Here is a 27,539-nt window from a genome sequence, read left to right on the forward strand (position 1 = left end):
TATTATGTGCTTCCTTGGTGTAACAAAGGCTTTGGGGGAATGATAAATGAGTTTTCCTGGCTTTTCTTGGATGGATGGCTAAGAACAACTTGGATATTCTCTGATATCCTATGGATGCTGCTATGGCGTCAGTTCTGCCGACCGTGTGGTCTGGATTTCCACATGGGATGAGGGACACAAAACTCGCTATTTTGCTGAATTTTCACTGGGATCCTTAAATGCAGTTGTGGACACAATATCCCACTTGGTCACACACACTTAGGCCTGTGTTTACTGTAACAGGACCTTAGATCCCTGTTCCCTTTATGCATCCTTTGTTGCTGGCACAGGTGGCCATTCACACACTGGATTTTACCAGCAACTTCCAGGTGACCTGCTCCCAGGTGGGTCTGTAATACAAGTGAACTTGAATAGCAAGCTCAGAACACAATAGGCCATCTGAAAGTCTCCTCTGTGACGTCACAGCCTTGAAGGCTTCTCATTGGCCAGCTGGAGTCGTTTGAGATCTTTCCTTGTCTGTAGGAGAAGTGCCACTTTCTCCCACCAGATGACAGAGTTATCAATTGCTTAAAAAGTGTAAACAAAAGTGTTTTTTCACCTTTTCTGGCTTAATTATGCCAGATAATTGCAAATGAGTTTACTTTTAGTAAATTAGGCATTCTTTTACCTATGGGTGAGTGTTATCTCTGATTTTCAATAAAGAATAAAATATTTAGTAAGCATGTGATTTGGAGCACATGGTTTTTGTTCTCCAAAATGGCTACTGTTAGCCTAACAATGGTTGGTTCTTTATAAATAAAGCATTTCTACCCCTCCCATGAGTGACAACTGGTTGGTAAACATGACCCATGATTCTAATTGGGGGTGGGGGGTATAAGTCTCTAGGAAAATAGCTCTCACAAGCTTTCCTTGATGCCAACCTAATGGCCCTTGTACTTAGGTTGGCCTGTGGTTATTTGTGTGTGGGCATGTATGCCCAATGCTGATTGGTCATAATGTAAGACCAAATATAGTTTGTGAATAAAGGGAGGAACCGCAGTTCAGAGAAAACTGACGCCCTGGTTTTTATTTAAAGGCACCAGGGCAAAATGTGCATACCCCTGAATATTTGCAGGTGGAGACAGGCTCATCAAGGGCTTCCCCCTTTAATCTTTCTCCTATCATCCTCGCTCATATCTGGTTAACAATGGTACAAACATGTGACACACTGTGTCTGGAATGTTTAATGGTTCTGGATCACTTTAGTCTTGAGCAGGCTGCAAACTTATAAGCTGACCCTGATTTTATATTCAGGAATGAATGTAGTATCATCTTCAACCCGAAGAGCATGTTCTTCATCTCAAGTGAAATATTCTACCACATATTCTGAAAATTTGACGTAGTTTACAGCAACAATTCTTATTAATTGCATATATTTATTATGCATCTACAAGGTAACCAAAAAAGTTCTTGCCATTTTTGACATCCCATTAATCATGCACTCACAGAGAGAAAACGAAATGACACACTTGCCTGCCAAGCGATCGGGAGTTAGTCTGACCATCGACTGTCAGTAATACAGGCACACACAGCAGTCATAGCTTGTCCAGTGTCGAAGAGAATTGGAGGTATCGAAGCAGGTTGTTTGTGTGTGTTTGATGTATGACTTTAAAGTGGGCCTGTCAGCTGCCGCATCAAGTCGCCGCATTTGCCAGGCATTTGGGGAGAATGCCGTGAACGAACGCACTGCCAGGCATTGGTTCCAGAAATTCCGTTCGGGAGATGTGAGCCTTTCTGATGAACCTCGCCGTGGACGACCACATGTGTTGGATGACGAGGCCCTGAAAGCAGCCATCGAGGAGGACATTGGTCTAACGTGTGATGAACTTGCAGAAAAGTTCAATGTTTCCGCTGAAACAGTCAGACTGCACCTGCATGGGATAGGGAAGTCATACAAGTTAAGCAAGTGGGTATCCCACACATTGTCGGCAGCCAACAAGGAACAAAGAGTGACAGCCTGTTTGTCCTTGCTCACTCTGCACCTGAACACACCCATATTTGATCGCTTGCTCACTGGTCACAAAAAGTGGGTCCTCTATGACACTCCCAAGAGTACCAGACATTGATTGTCACCACGTGACCCTGTTCCTCACACCTCAAGACCACCTCTGCACCCATGAAAGGTTATGCTCTCTGTATGGTGGAATTGTCGGCAAGTGGTGCATTACGAGCTCCCTCCACCTGGTCAGACCATCACTGCTGACCTCTACTCTCAGCAGTTGCAAAGGGTGCACCGTGCATTGCGGCAGAAGGAGCCGGCATTGGTGAATCACAAGGGTGTGCTGTTCCTGCACGACAATGCCAAGCCACATGTGGCAGAGAGGACCCGGGAGACCTTTCAGCAACTTGGCTGGAAGACACTGTGCCATTCACCATATTCACCGGACCTTGCACCAACAGATTACCACCTGTTGCATTCCCTCGACAACCACCTCCATGGGAGATCCTTCACAAATGAGAGAGACCTGCGGAACGCACTCACAGACTTCTTTGCATCCAAGCCCACCGAGTTTTATCACCAGGGTATTGTGCAGCTGCAGGAACATTGGCAAAAGGTGTTGGATGCTGATGGAGATTACTTCGATACCTAAAGGTACATACCGTCCACTGTATTGCTCTTTGTTCATCACTGCTCTAGAACGGCAAGAACTTTTTTGGTTACCTTGTAGATTAATTAAATGGGGTGTATAATTGAAATAAAACACAAATTTAGGCACAAAACAAAAAAGGAAAAACCATTGATCTTATATGTTGCTTGAAAAAAATAGTTAACCTTGAAGTCCAATTTTTATCAGAATTGGACCTAGCCTGCAGGTTAGTGCGAGTTTTCAACCACTATGCAACGTACCTCCATGGAAATTTAAACTTGGACCCTTTGATTTGGTTTATTATTATTATTATTATTATTATAAAATGTACAACGTTAGTCTACAATTTTTAAAACTTACCATATTTCTCCCATCTTTTTCCTTGACTTCTGGATGTGTATACATAACACCTACTTGAAGATGAGTTCCACTCTCATTTTCTTCATGAAGAAGTCAGTGGCAGAACTTTAATAGATTGTTCCTTATTTCCTGTAATAATCTTTTCCCGATTGAAATCAGAGATAGGGAACTTGTCCTTGAGCTGCTCTGCAGTAGCATATACGAGGGGCATACAATAAGTTTGTACCCTGAACAACTTCCTGTAATGGTATCAGGAAATTTTTTTCCATTACTTTTTGACATAGTCCCATCAGAGTGCTAGATACGTACGCAATCGTTTTGCTAAAGCTGCATTTCCAGTAGAATAAAATGTTCTTTCTTGCTCCTGTAACCACTCCTCCACAGCGTCCATGACATCAGAATCATTGTGAAATTTCTTACTTTAGTTTAGGAAACATGTAGTAGTACCTCGGGGCTAGATCTGGGAATTAAGGTGGATGTCACAAGCTTTTGAAGCCACAAGATTGGATAGTTGCAGTGGTTACACCTGTTGTGTTTTTGAGCATCTGTCAACATTCGAGGCACCCAATGGCAACTTACTCTTTTTAATCCCAAGTGGTCAGTTAAAATGGTATGAATGCTATGGTGTGATATGCCAACAATGTCAGTAAGTGTCCGAGTGGTGAATCTCCTATCAGTGTTAATTAGTTGTTGCACATGATCAATACTTTTCTGTGTAATGGCTGTTGACAGTCTTCCAGTATGTTGTTCATCTTCACATTACTCACAACCACAGCTGAATTCCCTGTGCCACTTCTTTACCATGGAATATGAAAGTGCTTCATTCCCCAATATCTGCACCATATCAAGGTGGTGACTTTTCAGCCATCGATACTTGATCACAGCTTGTAAACTCTGAAGGTTCCATTTTCCAAGGTAGCCTCATTCTGTTACGTTTTCACTTCTAACACAAAATGTTTATTAGATACATGCTTGTAACACATACAATGAAAGGATGAGTAATACTACAGAATTTGGTTCATCAGACAACTGGAAGTCTGTCAGGGCACGAACTTATTGTATGCCCTTGTATCTTTATTTTCTTGAGCACAGAAAAAATATATATATCAACAGAAGCCGTGTTTGAGGGTTTTGTTGTAACCAAAGTAAATTGAAAGAGATGAAATATTTTTAAATATTTCAGGCACTCATTATGGCAGAGAGCTTTGGGAGCCATATTTTCATTGTCATCCCTGCACTTCAGTCCCTGAAGATGAGAGTGGCATTAGCTCTCAAAAGCTCCAAAGCATACCCGGAATTGACCTGGTTGATATCCAAACAGAGTATTTTCATTACACATGTGTGGTTTGGCAGGGAAAGGACATGTTGGTCTGCTGTTAGGTATGAGAGTTGATTGCCATGAATTGTGTGTTGTTTTGAATTAAAATTTTTTGGGTGCATCAGCACTGAGGCTATTTTGCACCCATCACATTATACGGTGTTCAGCCCCTTATCATAACAAATATAAAAGCGTGTCAGAAAACTAAAACTGATAATTATATAAATGAGTTGTACAAAATATTATACGAAATAATTTACACTATTAGTACACAGAGATAATAAGAGGAGGTTTAATGCAAATTGGTAACAATAAAATAATTCTACATATGCAATTTTATTTCAGTTGGAAAACATTTTAAATGTACAGCAATTTCTCCATTTTTGTTATGATAACTTTATCCTTTCACTAAAACAAAGATGTATATTATATATTTTTAAAAGTAACATTTATAATAAGTATATATTTTTCTTACCTTTTGAGAGACAAAGAAAACTTATTATAACAGAATTTTACTGGATAACATTACTTATGATTACTTATTTGTTACCTGCAGTGTGAAGAAATGGGTTTTGACATAGAAGACAATATGTTTTAAAAAATAAATGATTCCTATGCATAGTTTTCTTAGGGCTCTTGTATGTTTGCAGACATGTACAATAGACATCAATAGGCAATGAAATGGAAAGATGCTACTGAGTGCCTCAATTATCAAACAATGCTACCTTCTCTCAGTAATGTAGAGATTATAAATGTACCTGAATATTTTTGCTACCGAAATGAAGCAGTGAATGATTCATACATAATTTTTACAGGGATTAAACTAAAGCTAAACATGCCTGGCTTTTAGCTAGCTCCTTCCAAAACAATCAATGAGAAATATCAATTATTTCAGATTCTAACAGAGCAGAATGATTAATGTCAGTATCTTAATTATTGCTATTACTTAGAATTTTAAAATTCCCATTTTGAAAATCAGCATCATCTGTGATACTTCCACATTCAGTTCTTTTGTTAAGTTTTGGCACATAATAAATTAGAGGTGTTGTGAATCCACTAAAGTTACTCCATTACCAATTTAAAAGTTATTTTTGTTTAATAATATCTATTAGATATGATTACATTCTACCAAAACCATCCAATAGAAATGTATTTTCTTGTACACAATTAATTTATAATTTCCATGATTCAGGTTTGAGATTGGATCAAAGTAATATGTAAAATTGAATGATAACATTAGAGATTTTAAAGATATTTGTATATTATGATATTGGCCAATTAATTTGCAGAGTTATGAATGTAATTGGTTTCTTAAAACCTGAAGCAACTAGACAAATAAAAATGTTCCTATGGGGCAGGAATATTGCTGAAACCAAAACTTTTATATTGTTAGAAAAATTTAGTCATAAGGGCCACACACTTCCAAATATTAAATTTATTGCACTAATGACTCAAATAATTTTCACTTTGTTCAACCTTGAGACAAATGTCTGAATGCTCATTGTAATACTTACTTAGAGCAATATTAATAATTTAAGCTCATATCATACTTAATTCAAATATTTGACTGGGAATTACAAAATGTTTTGTACAATTTAAACACTAACACATTCCAATAATAATAAAGAAAATCTACTCCAATATATCAATACATTCTCTCCCTTTCAATTGGATAAATGTTCAAGACTCTTAGAATAATTCTTTGTAAACATCCCCATGTCACTAATTACACAATAGTTACAACTCATCCGAGTTTTAGGAAATCCATAATTTGCAAAGAGTTCGTCAACTTTGTGTTGAAATAAAAATTCTTACGCAACATAAAAATTAAAAACACGAAGGAAATAAAATATGTACATTTTTAGAGCACCTATATATTGCATTGAAAACTTATTTTGTGTGATTGCCATTAAGTCTCAACATGCACATTCTTACTTCAATAAAGAAGTAAACCATGTGTTTAACAGCATAAACTTTTGGATGTAGTGCACCATATGATTATTTCTAACTTTTTTGTCTTATCAGCTTCATTAGTTGTTATGGAAAGTGACAATTTTAATGTAGATGAAAATATAACATTTTAGATCAATTAAGTTTTACACAAGATTTATGATCATCAAGCTATGGAACAATACAGTTTAATGTACAAATTTGCTGTATGTATTGAATTTCAAATTCTGTCCACAATACATACTTCTCACTACTTAATCCAAAGCTTTTATGTGACCAAAACATTTTTTAAGAGAGCTTTGTTATGAAAGTTATACAGTACTTCCATTCATTGGAGATCTGAATATAAAAATGGAAGAAATGATATGCAATAATAATATGAACTTAATACGCTTTATATTACTTTGATGAAATCACAAATTTCTATAAATGTGATCATGAAAAAAATAAATCAAGAATTCACAATTCTTTATCAATTTTGTTGATTACCTTCCATATCAATGCAGTAATTCCTGTCATAACACAAGCAATGATTATTAATTATCTAGATAGCTATTTTTATATACTGCTCATTTTCTTGCCTTATATTATCATGTTTATAGTTAAACAACTAAAAAATTATATTTATATACACAATGTGAATAGTTTTCAATTGTACTATCACAGCTTCTAGTAATATGTTATTGATGGAAATATTTTTGCTATAAAGCAACAATATATATGCTAACTGATCTAGTAGTGCATTTCTGGAAAGTATTTTTGTAACATTGACCTAATTTTAAGGTACTGATCTGAAGAGAAGAACCATTTCCAAAAATTATCTATGTTTGAGCAACAGCAATCACATAAAAATGGAAACAAATTTTTACCATACCCAAATTTAAGAAATTTGCATTATGATTAATTGTAAATTCCAAATATTCTTGTTAAGTGTAACATTACTACATCATAATGTTAGGCTATGCTTCTAAAGTTTAAAAATATTCAAAGATTAAGTACAGAATCTTCACAGTTACATATTTTTATCAATATAATATGCAAGAGCTTATTATTTATTACTATAGTGAATGAATGATCTGAGTATCTATTGCATGATAATTGTTTACCAGTAAGTAAACTTACTCTAATGTAGAATTATTATTTCTATTTCAAGAGAAAGAAAAACAATCTACATGTTGCCAACATTTCAAACAATTGCTTTAAGTATCAACAGAAAGAATATAGAATAGAATATGATAAAAATATTTCACTTTTCAAGGAAATTATCTGAAGGTGAAAAAGTAATATTTATCTTTTTTTACAAATTAAAATGTTCTATAATGTATTGTACTTTTAATTCTACAATCGTTTAATAATTGAAATATACAATGGAATATTTCATTGTGCAGAGAAAGCTGTTGTGTATATTTTTGTTAAAATAATTTAGGATATTTCTTTTCATTTTGATTATTGCCACAACACTTAAAATATTCCAGCTGGAAATTCCTGTTAGTTCCAATTGAGGAAGAACTGGTGGACATCAACACTCCAGATGAGCCTCATAATTCATCCTACAGGGCACCAACTTCAAGCCTGGAAACTCCAAGCAAGAAGAGAAACATTGAGCTGCACCTCAGCAAAAAGTACTTCTTCATTGTCAAGTGTAAAGGAAAAAGAAATCAGTGTTTGGCTTCAGCAGGGAAATTCTACCTATTTAGGTCATCGTGTGTAATTTTGTTCCTGTACCCGATGCTGCTGTTGACACCAGTGCAACCAACAAATCTTCTGAATACATGTGACAAAATCAGGGATACATCAGAAAATCAGGAGGCCAATCTTTTCCCATTACAGTATGTTTCTGACGAAGATACCAGACAGGTGGTGAAATTGATCATGAACAAAAATTTACACAGAAAAATGAACTGCAAATGGAGAGAATGAAAATTTCACAAATTGGCTCCAATGGAGCACCTAAAAACTCGTATTCAAAACCAATAGGAAAAATTTCTAGCTGGGTAATTTGACTGGTTGTGACATGTACTGTTTACTGATGTACTGACACCAAGAATGAACAAATTTGGTCTCTCCAAAATTAATATAATTTCTTTATTTTGTTGCTTTATGCACAATGGTGGTCAGATTTCTTCCAAAATTAATATTCATTATTTGACACTGTTACTTTAACACTTCAACAACATGTTCTACAATGTAAAAGAAAAAGAAGAGCGGAAACAGTGTTGTGGCACTAATCCAAACTATTTCTTTTTGTATAACAAGCAGGTCTATTTGCTGCTGCATCTACATGTCTTTACTAAAAAACCTTAAACTTTGAGTTCACTGACAATATAAATGAATAGTCATCATGAATTTAAATTGTCTAATATAAAGAGCATTCTAGAAAAATAGTTGTACAGCTATTCTGTGAGTAGCAAAAAATAAAACATTTATACATTTTTTTGTAAATAGCTTTCTGCAACATTATTTGTGTAAGTGAGGACGGAATGATCTATTATGTCGGATGTAAAATTTTCCATGTATTTTGTAATGTATCATTACCCCCACCATAATTTCAAATGATGTCCCTAATAATCCCATACAAGAACAAATAGCTCCTTTCATAAGATGCACACATGCTGTTTAAAAAATTCACACACTCGCTCATAGTCATGTTGACTACAAGAGCAGTCATACTCAGTCATACTAAACACATACTCAGGTAGCGAATTGCATAAATCAACTGAGACCTACAAATGTGTGAATTTTAATTGCACATTGATTACACAAATTTAAAATAAAGAAATTTTGGATTACATCAACTTCAACTCAGAGTAAATGTTTGTAATATTTCTGAATTTGGTAACTACTGATAGGTTACACATATATTTGTATGAATGTTATAACAGTTACTAAGTGCATTTTACACTGATACTCTCAAACGCTAATGATTGTTTAAAATTTTGAAGAGTGTAAAGTATAAAGTAAAAACAATATTAGTTATATTTGAGTCCATAACTTGATACTATACATAAATAGGACAAAGCCAGTTCAAATGGAGTAACCAACAAATGGATGAAAGCTGAAGACTTCTATGATGGCATTTTCTCTTCATCTTCATCCTCTTCTTGGGCTTCCGGATTCATAGAGGTTTGAGATCCACTCAACTGAGGTGAATTTGGTGTTGAAGGAACTGTTGTTTCATACACAAGATCAAACAATTTAGTCATGAATTCCATAACTTTTTTAAATGTTCCTTCACGTAACTTCTGGTAACCCTTGCCTATGGAAAAGGGAACTGTGCAGATGAAAAGCCGATGAAACTTCTTTAGCAAAGAATAAGACACTGAACCTTTATAATGTAACTTAAGGAAATCTTTATTTTAAAAGTTTTATTACTATTTGTGAGGGGTGGCGGAAGGGAGAAACTCTCCTCAGGCAAAAAGTTTGGCACCTTTCTTCAATCCTTTCTCAAATCAAATAATTATTTCTCTTTCTTTGGGGGTGAGGTTCAAGATGCTGGAAATCTTAAAAAACAAGGCAACTATTGCATCATAACAATTAACTTGTCAGTTCCCATAGTTGCTAACCTAGTTATGGATGTTTGATAGCATTTGTTCATTATTTTGTCCATGAATAACCTGAATAGTTATAAAAGCAACATAAAATGTAAATACAAGAATTACCGCACATGCACTTCATAAACATGGCTCCCCCACAGCCGAATGATTATGGTCTAATAAATGTATTGACCTGCAGCTATATATCAGTGCTGATTTTTGTGATATTCTGTATTGTTTATATAAATAGTTTAAATGTATGTATTCAGTACTGTAAATACAGTATGTGACAAATCCTAAACCTGTTGTAAACGTGAAAAATATGCCAAAATACATTAAACTATATTTGAAATATACGAGGTTCAAATTCATTCTCATGAAAAAAAAAAACATCAATAGCAATTTGTCCAAAATTGCAACTATCAAATCTGAGAAGAAAACAATATTCTTCATAAACGTGCCAAGGAGTGCTAAACAATAAAATTTTTCTTACTTATTTTATGTGAAATAACCTCTTTTGTATAAATCTATTGATACTGATAAAATCAGTACTATTTAAATCACTATCATTTTCCATTCATACCTCTTGCTCAACATAATTATGCTTATTTGCTCATTTTTAAGCCACTTAATGCACAAAATGGCTAATGAGGACTGGACCTACAGTGTCAAGTGGGATCCAAACCACTATGTACATCCACTGGGTATCAAACCCAGGATTCCTTGATTACAAGGTGATGACGTTAACACTACATCATCGAGGAGGCATTCACCTCAATTAGTATTTATTATTAATTATTTCAGCATCTTCCCAACATTGGCCAGTTGCCTGGCTTATCCAGCCTTTCCGCCACCCCAACTATTCACATTTGACAGACAGATTGATTTCAACACTACAAAATTAACATGTTGCAAACAGGAACAAAATCCTAACTTGCCAATAAGTATTTAATATGTACTGGAAACTGTTTTTTAGTCGTCCTTTTAGCACCTCTAAGATTGCACATCATGAATTCATTTACAAGACCGAACATTTTTGAAAATATAGTTTGACAATAACGCCAAAGCAAAAGAAGTAGCAATTAGAAAACGTAGTAGCAATTGAACTTGTTTTGAAGTCAATAACATTATGTCAAGGAATGTTTTCTTAGAAACATTTCCACTTTACATGCATGTTCTGTATATCAAAGACAACTCCAGAGTGTAACTGATGACTGAACGCTTTTAAGCAAGATAATTTATTTTGGCAGTATGTTTGTCCCTAGGATTTTCTCAATACTCGAGAGACAAAGATGTTAATGCAGTGGCAGTAACAAATATTGCGTAATACTAATAAAAGTAACATATATCAAAGAAATGAACTCCACACAGTCTAAAGATAGGGCTAAAACTGCCCTTTTTTAGAATTGTTGAAAATAAGAAAAAAAAACTATATTAGCAAAGCTCTGTTGCATTACCAAAGATGTGAAATACTTCAAAAATTATGAAATTCCACAATATGTAGTGAGTGCTTCTATCTCCTTTACATAATTGCATTATGAACTATTTGATTTGATTTATTGATGGATTGATTTGGTGTTTTAAGGTCACTTTATGCACAGTAAGGTTAATCGGGATTGGACCTACAGTTTAAAGTGGGATCCAAACCACTATGTACCTCCACCAGGAATCGAACATGGGACTCCTTGATTACAAGGTGACAACACTACCACTGTGCTATCAGGGAAGTCCATGAACTATTTTAAGTACTTAGATAAATTTATTTGTGCTTGTATTTTTTGTTATTACATAAACACTCCACATTTCTGAAATGAATATGCTGATGATGTGATTAGATGAATGACACGCAGATTTGAACCAGATAACTTTGGTGGCAAGATCAAAAGTTGACCACTTAATGTGCTCAGCCACCGAGTTAGTTAGAAAAAATATAGTCACTACAAATATTCTAGAAATTAATCTGCAAATGAAATATTCAGTGGTGTGTATTTTATGGTCAATTATTTGAACCACTGCTGTGTTAACTTTAACTGCTCATTTAGTACTAAAGCGAGCACATTTTTTCAGGTCTTCCAATGCTATCTTCTTGGGAAGAAATTATTATATAGTGAAAAATCAGCTGTGTGCGAGATGACAAATTTTTGGTGGAAATTGGAAATAAAAGAAATTCATATGCTTGGGATGCTTCAGAATTCCAGACACAGAAAATCGTAAAATTCTACATACTATTTCATCCAGAAGTGATGATTTACACCTTTCTGGAATGAACGCAATTTCCAAGAAATTTCTAGTATTTATAGTGCCAAATTCTTTGAAATTAAACACTTAAATATAAAATTATTTGGTATCCTGATAATAAGGAAGTAATTTTCAGAAGTTGGGATTATAATGGAAAATTTCTTTCCAATCCAGTTACTGATATTTTCTGATCTCTCACACCCGTATTAAAATGTATTTTGAAGGAAAGAAGTGTTATGTGAAATTGATACATAATGAAATCCTTTCATAATGAAAATCCTAAATATTCATAATGAAATCTTAAATATTTTGATTGTCAAATTGTATATGTGAACTCCTGACAACATATCTTCCTTGATTTTTTCTGTTTTTGTATGTGTAAATTATAGGCAATTGTCACCAGAGTGAGTCAATGTGGATGAGTACCACCCAGTTATGGTGCCAGATAAATGATTAGAAAAGTAGTGGTGGGCAGGAGGATAGCAGGGGGAGGGTAGCAGTAGCAGGGGTGAATGTGCCCACTGAGGATATTTGCCCCTGTCCTCCATCTGACACAATCAGACTTATTCCTAGCTTACATTTTTGTCTTGGTAATTTCTACATTAAATTCCAGTTTTCTCAATAAGCATTCACTTGTGCAAGTTTACATGTTCCATCCCTATACTCATAGCACAGATAATGCAGCACAAGAGAAAGGTCTAAAGAATACTCAGTAGGTGAATGGGGAGAAATAAGTTTGGAGTTGCATTTACTGTGCATAACTTGTATGCAGTGGCGGCTGCTTAATACGTGCTACCGTGCTATAGCACGTTGCTAAATTTGTTAAAATGAAAAGAAGAAAAAAGCAAATCTCACACATGCAAGAAGTTTCATGAAGCCCCAAAGTGAAATGAAACTTCTCATGTTAAAAGCCTCAACATTTACCAGCGGCGCCATGTATTTCCCTCACGCTGTTGGGGCTATAAGGGATAGCGTACCCAGCATACCATGCTAAAATCTCAACAGCACGTTTTCGCTCCTTTTTCATCACTCCGCGCATGAATACTGTACACCCCCACTCCTCGATTCGTATGGGGGATAGGGTCTCGGCTCGAGAAAAATCGTCTGCTAGCGTGCTACAAGACTACTCAGCACGGTAAGTGTGCCATCTCAGGATAAGAAGAAAGTCTACGACAACCTATTGCCTCTGTCAGAACAACGTTTATTAATGCCATTTTCAAACGTTCTGTATGTTATCAGTGTAGACTTATGTAATGTTTGTAACATGTTGTATACATTAGCAGCACCTGCAAAAAGTTGCAACACTACCCCTTAGCCTTTTATCTATTTCGGTGGTAAGTTGTAAAGATTGCAACTCTGAAACTATAGTCCGTGCCTTTTTTGCTTCCGAAAGTGGATTCTGCTATGTAATTTATGCTTAGGAAATTTTAATTTTATATTTTGTCTAAATTACCTGTTTTTAAATGCTAGAAATATATATCCTTGTGTTTATGTAGCACTTCAATAGTCGAGAAACAAACTTACAGAGTACCGACATTTTCCCCCGGCTTCTAGACCCGAAATGTGTGGGTGGGAAAGGGGTGGGGGGTCATTATAAGTACATGAAAAACAGCATCAGTTGTAGCACGCATCTTTGAAAAGTCACGAGCCGCCGCTGCTTGTATGACTTCCATCTTTCCAGATAGGCATTCTAGGCCAGTGTTTCTCAACCACCAGGCCATAGGATCAATTATACCAGGCTGCAAGAGGTTCTCCTGAAGTTTGGGACTTGCAACCCAAGCTGGCAACCACCAGGAAAGATGGCCTTTCATTCAGGGTTCATCAACAATAAGAGGAAATTCTCTCTCTTCGGTGCTGGTGAGAAATCAAATCCACTGAGAGGGAACAGTCTTCCATTTGAATTGTAACCGTGGGGCCATTTCCAGGTTAGGGTCAGAAGTGTGGAATGACTTGCAGCATAAGCTGACAAGCACCTGGAAATGGCCTTTCATTTTGGATTAGTTTGACTGCAATAATAGGAAATGCTTTCTCGCCAGCGGTGGTGAGCAATCAAAAGATCTAACCGTGATAAGAGTTGCTTCTTCCCTCCAAGATGCTCAATTTATTTTTCACAGCAATTTTAATTAAATAGTTTGAAGTGGAAATATTCTGATTTTTCGGAATTGTTTTGGTGTCAGAGCGGTGGCCCAGTCGGTAACGCATCTGAGTACCATGCTAAAGTTCTTGGGTTCGATCCCGGCCGGTTCAAATCCGGGAACTTTTCTAATGTTGGAAGTGGCCCTGGCACCCACCCATCCTCGAATGACATGGGTACCTGGTGGGTAAATGCGGTTATGGGCGTGATGCTGATCACATCAGCCCCACTTACAACCGGATGAAGAAAGTGTGGGGCATTACCCCCACACCCCCTATACGCCTTCATGGCATGGTGCTAAGCACAGGGGAGCACTTTACCTTTTTACCTTTTTTGGTGTCCGAAATGGAACCTTCCAATGGAAATCAGCACTTACCAAATTAATTTAATTATAGTGGCCAGAGGGAACAAAAATATTGCATTAGATCCTGTCTTCAAATAATTGAAACCAAATTTTATATTTGTCATCTAACCTAGATTACCTAAGAAGCTTGTGAATATGATAAAAGTATGCACCAGTGAAACAGAAAGTAAAACTCGTGTGGGTATTAATGTGTCTGACAAATTTACAATTCATGATGGGTTAAAAGAAGGAGATGCATTATCTCCATTGCTCTTTAATTTTGCCTTAGAATATGCTGTTAGGAAGGTAAAAGAAACTAAAGAAGAACTAAAATTAAATGGTATGACTCAATTGTTAGCACATGCAGATGATGTAGACTTATTAGGGGATGATATAAATACAATTAAGAATAACGCTAAAATATTTTTCAAAACTGCTAAAGAGATAGGTTTGGAAGTTAACAAAGAGAAAACTAATTACATGTTTACAGACCGAAACCAAGTGTTAGGTAATAAAAAAAAAAAGTAAGTAAAGTCTTCCCCTGTGCTTAGCACCATGCCATGAAGGCGTAAAGGGGGTGCGGGGGTAACACCCCACACTTTCTTGATCCGGTCGTTAGTGGGGGTGATGTGATCAGCACCATGCCCCTGACCGCCTTTACCCCCCAGGGTTTCCCCCAGGTACCCATGTTATTCGATGCTGGGTTTGCGCCGGGGCCGCTTCCAACGTTAGAAAAGTTCCCGGATTTGAACCGGCTGGGGATCGAACCTGGGACTTTTAGCATGGTAGTCAGACGCGTTACCGACTGAGCCACCGCAGCTAATCAAAATCTAATTATTGATAACAACTCGTTTGAACCAGTTTCCAAATTCAAATACTTAGGAGTAATATTAACAAATGAAAATTATATTAAAGAGGAAATAAAAAGTAGGTTTAATTCAGGAAATGCATGTTACTTCTCTCTTCATAAACTTTTGTCTTCTCGTTTAATATCTAAGAAACTAAAAGTTAAAATATACAAAACAGTAATTTTGCCTGTAGTATTATATGGGTGTGAAACTTGGTCCCTACATTGAAAGAGGAACATAAATTCAGAGTATTTGAAAATAAGATCCTTAGGAAAATATTTGGACCTAAAAGGGATGAGGACACAGGTGAGTGGAGAAGGGTACATAATTTAGAAGTACATAATTTGTATTCATGTCCAGATATTATTAGAATAATTAAATCAAGAAGACTTAGGTGGGCAGGCCATGTTGCACGAATGGGAGAGGAAAGAGGAGTTTACACGATTCTTGTTGGGAAACCTGATGGTAAGAGACCTGTAGGAAGGCCAAGACGAAGATGGAGGGACAACGTTGAGATGGACCTAAAGGAAATCTGTAGGGATGGAAAAGAGTATATAGATCTTGCTGAAGATAGGGAAGGATGGAAGGCCTGTGTTGCTGCAGCTATGAACCATCGGGTTTAAGAAGGCTAGAGAGTCATCTAACCTAGATATAATCGATATGATTATGCCGTGATTTATTTATTAATATTAAATTTCAAGGGAACATATTAATTAACAGATAAAATTGAAAAATTGGAAAGCTATTTACAATTTGTGATTAGGGCATAGACTTTTCAAAAATGAATTTACCGGGCTGTGGGCTCATGAAGGTTGAGAATCACTGTTCTAGGTGACACTTTTAGTAATGGAGTTGCTTAAATTACATACTTACTCCCAACCGAAGATTACTAAGGAGCTGTTTCAATATCATATTTTGGGTTAGTATCTGATTGGAATTCCAATCCACCAAATTTCACTTCAATGGCTTTAGTAATTTGAGACATTGGTACCTTTAAACAACCGTGTCAAACTTGACCGCATGCAGCCCCCAGCATCGCTGAATATGGCCCACTTTGGCCCTATGCACAATTAATGCATGTGATATTATTTATACATTTCAGTGATGTGCAGTGACTTCGACACTTGGGGTAGCAATCAGTGGCATGCCCAAGGGGGGTTGATGGGGGTTAACCCATCCACCTTTTAGGGTCCAGTATTCCTAAAAAAAAAAGAATGTCACAGGTGGGAAATTATTGCAAATTGAGGCATGACTAAAAAAAGTCCATGTAACTCCCCCCTTTCGAAGATCAAAGAAGATTTAATTTGACTACTAAGCCAGAAATCACAGGTTCAAATCCCGGCCTGGCCATGAGTGTTCTTTGTGTATGTCCCTTCAATTTTATTGTATCATCTTTGAGATTAGCCACAAGTGGCTGAAGAGTGAAGTAAACCAAATCAGACAATCAGCCAATGATTTGATTTTTGTTACTTAGCATCGCTTTTTGCCACATTTGGTTAATCGCGAAGATGATATGATAAAATATAAAATTGATGAAAGGACACAAACAAAGAACACCATTCCCAGGTTGGGGTTTGAACCCGTGCTGTCATAGTGCGCCTTCATAACCGCTCCCCCATGGACGTCTGCCGACAACAAAGATGAGAGGAAAGTGCCAACCATCGGATACACTACTAAGACGAGAGTGTAAGAGAGTGTGACCAAATATTTGTTATTAATCCTTATATCTTCCATATTTGAAAAAAAATAATAAGAAAGCAAAACATTTCCAAGTATTTTTGTCTGCACATAATACCTAGGTACTTTCCCATTTCATAAACAATAAAACTATATTTTTACATCCCACATTATACATACATATTATACAACGTGTATAAAGTTGTGGTGTAAATACAGAGAACTTAAGTACTGCAGAAATTTCTCCCTTGAGTTCTTCAGAGGATTTATAAAGGAATCGAGGGGAAACCAATCGCCTATCTATTTCTATACCAGATAGACTCAAAGTCTGTTGAAGCCAACTTTCCCCCACTCTAGAAGGTCTGGTCATAACAGGCCTTTTTCTCAGGCCCGTGTTTACAACCTCGACAGGGTTTCTGTGACGTCATCAGGGTGATACTCTCTGCGTGTCTGCTATTTTCAGCACTGTAAAGCATGCAACGCTCTTGCTTTTAAGAGGAAAATCACATACTGAAGAGCATCGCAAAACAACTTATTTATTTATTTATTTATTTATTTATTCAAAGTTTCAGATACAGCACTTTTAAGGCCATTTTACACTGAAAACTCTAACAAATAACAAGAACAAGTCAAGGTGGTTTAAGGTAAAAACAAGAAAAGTTAAATATAAACATAAGGCATAAACAAGGAAACAAAGATTTACATATTCATTTTTAGGGAAGATCGGAAAATGCTTTCAGGGGCAAAAATGTCTATGTTTATGGGTAAATTATTGTAGAACTGGGGCAGCCTGTGGAATAGAGCGCGCTGTATAAGAGAAAGCCTAGCTGTGGAGGTGTGGAACAATTCAGTGTTTCGGGTCGATCGAGAGGGAACTCTGAAGTTGAATTCTGTAAGAAGAGATTCAGATCTTAATTTCCCATTGATGATTTTATAGAAAAAATTCATATCGGCCATATCGCGTCGGGTCTGCAGTAACTGAATGTTCAAAGTAGTCAGGATGTCAGGTTTCTGAAGATGCCGCAAAGAAGGAATTCTATGACGAACAATGGCGGTAAAGAAGCTGAGGACGGAATCCATGCTAGAAAGATTTGTATTGGAAGCCATGGCCCAGACTGGAGAACAGTATTCGAGAATCGGAGAAATGAATGACTTGAAAAACAGGCTAAGAGAAGTTGGAGTATCAATTTCAGTGAATCTGTACAGGAGGCCTAAGAGGCGCATTGCACTTTTAGTTGTAGCTGCGATGTGTTCCTTAAAGTTCAGCTTTTCATCTATGATAACACCTAGATCTTTTTGGGCCGCAACTGTAGTAATATAATTGTTTTCAAGAACATAATGAGAATGTATTTTTTTCTTTTTTAAAGAGACTGTGAGGGAGGAACATTTCTGTGGGTTAAGTTGTAGATTCCACTGGTTACACCATGTGACAAGTTCGGAAAGAGCATTCTGGAGAATCACAGCATCTTGCGTGGTTGAGATTTCTTTGAAAAGTTTACAGTCGTCAGCAAACGTGAGTAAATTGACAGGAAATGAGGAAAGTCTTTGAGGGAGATCGTCCATGTATAGGATGAACAAGAGAGGGCCCAAGACGCTCCCTTGTGGTACCCCAGACAGGACAGGAAGAAAATCAGAAGAGGCGCCTGAAAGGGTGACACGCTGTGTCCGTGAGTGTAAATAATCCTGGATTAAGGAGAGAAATTTGCCATGTATGTTAAATCTAGTTCGTAATTTGTGAATAAGAAGACCATGGTTTATTTTGTCAAAGGCTTTTGAAATATCCAAGTATATCACATCTAGCTGGGAATTTTTGGAAATAGCCCTAGTGGCATGTGAAAGGAGAACTGAAAGATTAGTCAAGCAAGAGCTACCTGGAAGAAACCCGTGTTGGGCAGTACTGATATGCGGAGATGTAAATCTGAATAATCTGTCCTTAATGATTTTTTCACAGATTATAGACAGAGGTGACAGGAGTGATATTGGTCTGTATGATGTAGCACTATTTTTGTCTCCAGATTTGTGAATGGGTACAACGTTGGCTTTCTTGAACATCTGAGGAAACACGCCTTCAGAGAAGCACCTATTTAGCAAGAGAGAGAGAGGATGAGCCAAGAAGTCGGCAGTGTTACGGAGGAAAATTGTGGGAATTTCATCTGGTCCTAAAGAGCGGTGTATGGGTAATGAGGCAAGGAGAGATTTAACTTCATGAGAAGAGGTTTTGATAGCTGATAGAGAGTGTGAACAGACAAAAGCATAAACTTACCCATGGCTAGTGCTGGAAAGAACTGGAAGGAGAGCAGCTCTGGGTCCATTGTTTTCATTTCATGGCATTTTTCCCTTTTATTTCTTGGGTCCTGCGGTTCAGATATCGAACTCTGAAAACTGTTCTTGCTCTACAAAGCAACTTGAGCATATTCAGATCTTAATGGGAAACCAATTTTTCAGAATTTCCAACAGACTGCTTACTACTTTTGCTCACCAATTTATTGTTTTTCCATAGAACTGCCGGAATATTCCCTCACACTCATTTATAACATACATCCAACGAGGAGAAGGAGACACAAGGCCACCTCATGACAAAGTTTCTATCCATCCTCCACCCGATGAATTTGATGCACAAATTTCACCAGCTTCGACATTCTACATTTTCTTGCGATATAGCCTGCAACATACCGCAGAGCCTCCTTTTCTTCATTTCTCATCAAGTAAAGCATGTCACTTTTTTCATCTGGTAGGTCTACAGATGATGACGTAAAGGTCACTTCTTGTCTTTGGTCAGTTGTTTGAGAATCGACGAGACCATCAAACAATGAAGTTAGCATTGTGGTCTCTCCAGCATCTTCCACAGGAGCACTTGCCGGGTGAGGCAGGCGAAAACCTAGTATCAGTAAGTGCAACCTGTGCTTCACTTGTAACGGTAGCAAATTGTTGTAAAAATTCCCCATCCCATGAAGTTGAGAGAAACGGTTCTCCAGAGCATCTTAGTTCAGCTTTCTGGCAAGAATGCATTTCAAACCTTTTGATTTTAAATCATGGTATAATCCTCTTAAGCTGCATATGGAGACAAGAAATTATTGTTGAAATGAAAGAAGATTGCGTTTTCCCATAACTCTTGCCTCTGATATTGCTTTCTCCATTTCACTAAGCACTTCCATTTGTTTGTCATAATGTATGCCAACGCCACATTTGATTTTATTACTAGAATTCAGTGGCACACCTGAATTCATGACGTTAATAAAATTGTTAGAGAGATGAAAAAAAAATTGCCTCAACCTCATTCTCTGGGAATACATACTCAATAAGTGCAGCAGTGTGCCTGGAGAAAAGTTCCATTGCTGGCACAACCCTTTGTCGTTCTGTTGCACTGATATGTGCATCCAATTTAACTCTGGAGCAAGCCTGAGTTCGGAAGAATCCATTTTGAGTATCCTTTCTATGATATTTTTCTTCATAACTGTTTCATTCCACTGGATCCCATTATCGATAAAATAATTCCTCAATAATTTTATTAAGTGTGGCAAATCTGCAAAAACCCAAATTTTCTCCCCTGACAATGGAACTTAAAAAACGGCTGCTCACAATTGACACTAAGATCGTTCCACAGTTTTCTATAACTTCCACCTATATCCGAAACTATAGCGACTATTTTATACCCAGCTACCCCAACCATTGATATAATATCAAACAACAAAGCCTTGGTCATAGCCGTATCGAAGTTATAGTATACTGGCTGTTTCCATTCACCTGTCAATCCTCGAAGCATTGCAACCTGAACATTTCTATGGGGACCCAAAACTCTTGTCATTTTCTGTTAACATTCATTTCATCAAATAACAGGACACTCAGTTTCTCCACTTCAGTCAAACACTGTCCCTGCAGTTTCATAATATTCAAAATGGGTGCAAGAATTCCCGGTGGGAGTCTCAATTTCTTCACCCAGCCACGAAGTGTTGCAATGCTGAGTAATGGAATTCCGACCTCTGATCTCATGTGGGTATACAATCCTTCACTGATCACCCTTTGGGTTAATGCAGGAATTATATCTTCCTATTTCCACCTCTGCTTTCTTTTCCCCTTAATTAACATGTTGATTTGCCCTGGAGTAAAGGTTTTGCTCAAAATTTGTCTCATTTTTTGTTCACTATAGTTTTCACTTTCTTCCGCTGCCTTGTTTTTAAAGCCACTTTTGACTGCAATACCTTCTTATAACTTACTTGCCATTTTTGCAAATTGATTTTAAGGTTTTTGATTTCCTCATGACAATTATTTATATCTGTCTTTAGCTTTTCATTTTCCCCACGAAGCACTTCCAGTTGTTTTGTTTTCTCGAATTTTTCACTTTCTATTGAACAAACGAATGACAACACAGGTGTGTTCTTGAGGTGGCACGCTACTGTTCACAAATAATTGTTCACTTACCTCAGAGAGAACCCTTTTCCTAGCATAACTTTTCTTTGCACATCTTGCACGAATGCTGTTGTTGTCTCTGACCTGCACATGTGTGACTGGAAATAACAATGTAGGAATGGCATCTTTCTTCAGTCTCTTCTTTGGTGTAATTCCTAATAATTACGATTTTAAATTGCGTTCATAACATTCTGGCGAAAAATGTGAAAAACAAATTCTCGAGTTAGCAACCTGAAATTTGTCTTTTCAATAACACTTGCTTTCCCAGATTTTTCGGAACTTCTCGTCGGGAGGAAATTTATGGTAAACAATATCAAAATTTTGCATTTCCTGATATAGTATCGACATGTGCTCACAGCACAGTTAGACATTATTATCACTCACACTACAATATGAAAAAACAACAAAATGACTAAAAATACACGCGAATACACGAATACAAGAGCAAAGAAAGAACACAAACATGTTTCCCTTGCTAAAACTAGCGGATACTAAACTTTCCCCAGCGATCTGTCATAGGTATGACGTCACAGTTTTACAACCACCTGGGCTTGATTAAAAGGCACGTTATGAACGAACCTTCCAAAGCGAGTGGCAAACACAGGTCAACGAACCCTGAGATAGGATAGGGTACCATAAAGCACAACCTTTCAACCATTGCAGTGGGGAGTAAGGAGACAAGGGAAATAGAGGCAGGAATCTTACGTTTCCCTTCTGCCGGCCATTTTTACCTGGAACTAGTGAGGTGGAGGAAAAGCCAGCTAGTCCAGTCTTGCCAGCTGATCTCACCAAGGGACAAGAAGTGCATGTAAAAAAGGTGTTGTATGTGAACTGTGGCTTCAACAAGACAATAAATATTGTGATTTGAAAATAATTAGAGATGTGAGATTGATTGATCTATCTCTGCTAGACTAACCACATCACTGATACATTTGTAGTTATCCAACTTTTCTTTTCCTCGAGAAACAAGCCCTGACTCAACCGAACTTCTCAAGGTTGACCTATTTTCCCTGCACAGGTACATAAGGTGTAGGTGTAATGTTGACTAAGCAAGTTGATTGACAGTTTTGGTCTGAAATACAAGAATATCTTGCTAGTTGGGGGAGGGAAGTGTGCATACTTTCATGAAAGGAATGTCATTTTTTGGAAAAGTGTTTCAGATTACCATGTTGCTTCCTAAGCCTTGTGGTAGTAAGAAAAGAGCCATAGAACTGGACTTTTTGAAGTGAAATGGGAGATTGCTTACTTTTGTTGTGAAGTGATTTGTGGAAATGGTGGAAATTTTGTGCCCTGATAAGTGAATTCATTTCTTACTCATGAAATACAGTTGCCAACCTCCGTGGTGGAGTGGTTGACACAGCATCCTACAACACCATGTCTTGGGTTCAAATCCCAGCCTGGGTATGGGTGTTCTTCGTGTGTGTGTCTTCATCAATTTCAGGATATTATCACTCATCCTCATCGTCGCTATTAGCTAAAAGTGGTAGAAAAGCAATTCTAAATAACGAAAATCAAACATTTTTTAAAAAAATGAGGAATGCAGTTGAGGTGTGGATTGATGACTAGAGACCTGCACAAGACCTGGAGCAGACCCGTTCGCGAAACATCGCCTCTAAAATGCCATGCAACCTGCGCAACACCCTTGCTTGAGCAGCTTGTCTGCCCACCTGCCCAGATCGTTCCTGGCAGGCATTGTAGACCCACCGGGTACCCGCAGTCTTACGATACCTAGTAGGTCTCAGTTCGTTCTTTCCATCAAGTGCAGGCCCCTCCCTCTGCATGACGTAGTTGCTTCGAGTAGAAACTGCACTGGTCGCACACCTGTCTGAAGTGTTGCCAACTGCAATAAATTTCCACTACTTAGAAAGGGAACTCAAAGCCACATCGCCAATGAAATGAGATTTAAGAATGTTGCTACTTTTGCCCCCACACACATTGAAATAGGTTTTCCGTGGTATAGGCTCCATAAGAATATGTCGTAAACAACCAATAATCCAGGGCACTACTGGAACATGTCACGTTCGACACCGAGGTCGCGAGTAGAGCAACACACTGTTCTACTGCAACACCAGAGTCGTAGCCAGGCAGGGTCCAGGGGTATTGCCATAATCCCCCCCCCCCTTTCTGAAGTTTGGTAAACTACTTTGTAAAATTTGTTTGCAGTGACGAGTGAAAATGTAGACTGCAGATATTATTTTTCTCAAAACTTGATAAAGGTTAAATTCACAGAATACAAAGAACAGATAGGCGTAAAATGATTTCATTTGATTTACGAGCCGAAGTCGAAGTAGCAGGTAGTAATTAGAATATTTTCTCTCGGCTTCAGCTATGAATGGGAAGGTATTGAAAATATATTGTAAGTATTTGAAAAATATTTCTAGATTTTCTGTGTCCTATATTAACTTAATGATTAGGCTACACACACAACACACACATATAATTTACTTTCATATAATACTATTAAACCTTTGAAAATGGACTTGGTTTATGAAGCCCTCCCTGATATCCCATGAGCACCCCCCCCCCCCACCCCGCCAATCAATTCTGGCTACGGGCCTGCAGAGGCGCAACCACGAATTTTATTTTGGAGGGGCAAGTACCTGGATAAACATGTCAACAACAACAACAATAATAACAATAATAGTAATAAAGTAACATCAATGGTATTATTATTCTCATAAATCATGCAAAAAGGGGGTGGGTAGAAGTCGGTTCTAACACATTTGTGTTGAAACAAAGGATTTGAAATATTTTTTAACACCTTAATTTCACATTAGCTAATAATGGAAAACAAGCACACAAACTGTTTTTGAAAGGAAGAAAGTGCATGATAAATGCATTCCCAATGTTCATATGGCATGTAAAATTTTCATGTACAATATTTTCTTTTCACATATGCAACATGGAGCGACGTAAAAATAAGAAAATACATATGCAACATGTTAACACTAAATTGTGTACGTATTCAAAGTTGATTTAATGCATATTTAAATACATTACATAATCAATTAATCAATCTCATAACAAACCAACATTGATAGCAATGTTGGCATTGGGCCATCATGGCATTCTCTGTTTTAAAACGTTTTTCATTTAGATCATTCGGCTCCCAGGGCCGACCTCAGCTAACCCCTAGCTACGGCATTGAACTTGATGAGACTGTATAATTATTATAATATATTTCTACTTTCATAAAATTTTAAATCAAGGGGTGCAATTGCCCCTACGTTCCCCTCTGCAGGTGCCCTCTGCCGTCTGGAAGGAATAATACAAGAAAAACATGAAAACTAATTCCATCTTGAGTATCCTTTAGCCTAGTTTTTCTTGTACTTTAATGTTTGCCCCCCTTGCCCAACCCCGCTAGACTTCGTTTTCATCAAAAGTTAATGAGCAATGCCCCCTGCATCCTGTGGTTGCGCCACTGCGTGCCTGGTTAAGACACCATGTAATGAAAAACAATTAGTTTTCGATGAGGAGTTTTTTGTTTGCCCGATCATTCATTTAAATAAATGAAGCTGTAATATTGCGTGCATTTCCTTGCAATAAGATAAAAACTGCTTACAATGAACTGAAATCGTTAAGTATATAAATTCTCCTTGGAACAGAGAGCTCTTCCTAGGACTTCATAGGATTTTGGAGCTACGTAAGTAGGCAACACTGGCTGAAGCTGTCCACGTGCTGAAGAAACGCCTGGAGCGACACGCTGCCGGAGGGCTGTTTCCTTCCAGCAGGTTTTGCAGGCGCCTGGGTCTTGTTGAATGCCCAGGTACCTTGTAAGCTCAGAGCGCCTTGAAGACGAGGAATCCGGGTAAAGACGCAAGTTGACTCGTTGCCGTGGGCAGGCGAGCAGGTAAACCTGTTCTCGCGGGGCAAGAAGCACGGGTAGGCAAAAGCTAGACTTTGCAGTACTCTGTTGATGACTTAGCATGCGATATCAACGAACAATTGAAAGCAAAAATTGCTAGTTTTGTTGCATTTTCACTCGAAATAGATGAAAGAACGGACGTCTGAGGGGTAGCTCAGTTAGCTGTATTTATTCATAGATGCTATTCTCATCTCCCTGTGGCAGAAGAACTGCTGGACATTATTTCTCTCTGTAACACAACCGAAGATATTTTCAAGGAAATAGATGTCATTTTGCAAAGGTACAGTCTTCCTTTAACTCAGGTAGTAATACATTTCAGTCATTTCCCAACCTTGTCAGGAATATCAGCGGATAAAATGTGAACCTGATTTAAGTCAATAATTGTCCAAAGTAAAAATACTACTTGAATTTGAAAAGAGGTTTCGAGATTTCACAGAGTGCGAATGGCAATTTTCTTGTTCACTGGTCTGCTCTTTTTACTTTGATGCTATGTATGCAAGTCTCGACCTTCAAATGGAACTTATTGAATTACAATGTGACTCAAATTGAAACAGAAATATCAGGAAGTGGGTGTTTCTAGATTTTCCTCATATCTCATAGCAGTATCCTCAGATAAGTCATTTTGTTGCTGGAATTTTAGTGATTTTGGCAGCACTTGCCTTGGTGCGCAGTCGCTCTCCATTATAAAGATTAATAAAACAGCCAAAAGATCAAGACTAACTGACAAGCATTTGTTGTCTGCATTCAGAGTTTTCTGCTCACAGAAACTTAATGCGGACATTGATTGAGAAGCTAGTTTCTAAAAAAAATGTGTCAGATCTCTGGGAAACAAAACTAGAATTATCCATAGAAGGTTTCTTGATAAAATGTTTGCACAATTGTAACCAATTTATACATGTAAAATAGTATCACAAACTACAAACAAATATTTCAGTTTAATTTTATTTCAATAAAACCAATAAGGGTTATAATTAAAATAGTTTTACTACAATTACACACACACACACACACACACACACACACGTAATCGTGTAATCATTCAGTTATAAGCAGGGTGGTACATGAAGGGGGGATGAGGGGAATTCCAACTTCTGGTTTTGTATCCTCTGGTTGCTAATTTATGGCACTTGGGAGGGGGACTCTATATATACATTTTTTATAATATACCAATGCTAAAATAGTAATCACTGGAATTATCCCCCCCCCCCCTCAGGGGTGAACCCCTTAGTTTTGGACTTCATCTCAAACTCCAATCCCTTGCACAGCTCTGAGAATTTTGACGTTAACTATACGCAGCCCTACTCACGAATTGAGTTTGACATGACTGCCTTTAAGTAAGGTGTCAGTTATTTGGCTTCTCCAACAGGCTCTTCCGTCACATTCAATTAAGGTAATTTCTGTTAGCAGTGTTGCAGATCAGGAAATCATATTTTTAATTCTAGTAATTTGAGTAATCAATAGATACTAATTAGTTTGAATTGTTAATTCTGATATAAATTGGTAGCTAATTAAGAAGCTATATTGCATCGTGCTTGATGTATGGTCTTCCAGTTAATCAAATTTTATTTTATATTCATAGTAGTTTGAGATATATGTACAGTTCAGTGTAATTTTGATAAATGATTATGAAATTGAGTTCCCTGAACAGACATATGTATTTTACGTCATATTAAACCAGTGAAATGGAAATCCATTTAAGAAAGATTAACAGAAATTCCATAAAAAGTATTTCCACTCATTAAAACAATAGTCCAGAAATATTTTTTGAAGTCTTTCGTTCAATCTGTTAGCCTTCAAAGACTATTATGGATTGAAACCACACTCTACATGATTGTACTTCTATCTTTCAACTTTTTCAAAGCCGCAGGCATACTCAGGCAGATAACAGATGACATACCCTAGGTGACAAAATTAGATACTTGGAAAGAGTGGTCCTTTTCCCATACTTTCTTTTAGTTTACTAATTATTACTTAAAAATGTATATAATGCAATACTATATTTCTATAAGGAAAATTATTATTCATGATCTTGTTCACATAGCATATTCTAGATAAACTGGCAAGTTTAGATTCTTGAATTAGGATGTTACACAGGACCAACATAGGATGTAAAGTGAATTAGTTGAATATTTTTTTTTTTTTTTTGCGGGATTTGGTCATTTATGTACTTCCATTAACTGAAAGTGCTAAGTTGAACTTATCAAAAATATCTTGTCTATTTAGTTATTTCTTTGTGCTG

General features: G+C 37.1%; 1 protein-coding gene across 4 annotated transcripts in view; it reads right to left on the reverse strand.

The window, feature by feature from the left end:
* Positions 1 to 4,924: 4,924 nt before the first annotated feature.
* LOC145983876 (protein tyrosine phosphatase domain-containing protein 1-like) overlaps positions 4,925 to 27,539 on the reverse strand; it is a 130,115-nt gene continuing 107,500 nt past the window's right edge. For 3 of the 4 annotated variants that reach the window (XM_083116947.1, XM_083116946.1, XM_083116945.1), the window contains one exon: positions 4,925 to 9,526. In XM_083116947.1, coding sequence (XP_082973073.1) covers positions 9,321 to 9,526 — 206 coding nt within the window. In that variant the 3' untranslated portion in view covers positions 4,925 to 9,320. The remainder of the gene's footprint in view (positions 9,527 to 27,539) is intronic. The other variant, XM_083116948.1, reaches the window with a different exon arrangement.

The sequence above is a fragment of the Lepisma saccharinum genome, chromosome 2 (genome assembly GCF_977018435.1).
Source record: "Lepisma saccharinum chromosome 2, izLepSacc3.1, whole genome shotgun sequence".
Classification (NCBI taxonomy): Eukaryota; Metazoa; Arthropoda; class Insecta; order Zygentoma; family Lepismatidae; genus Lepisma; species Lepisma saccharinum.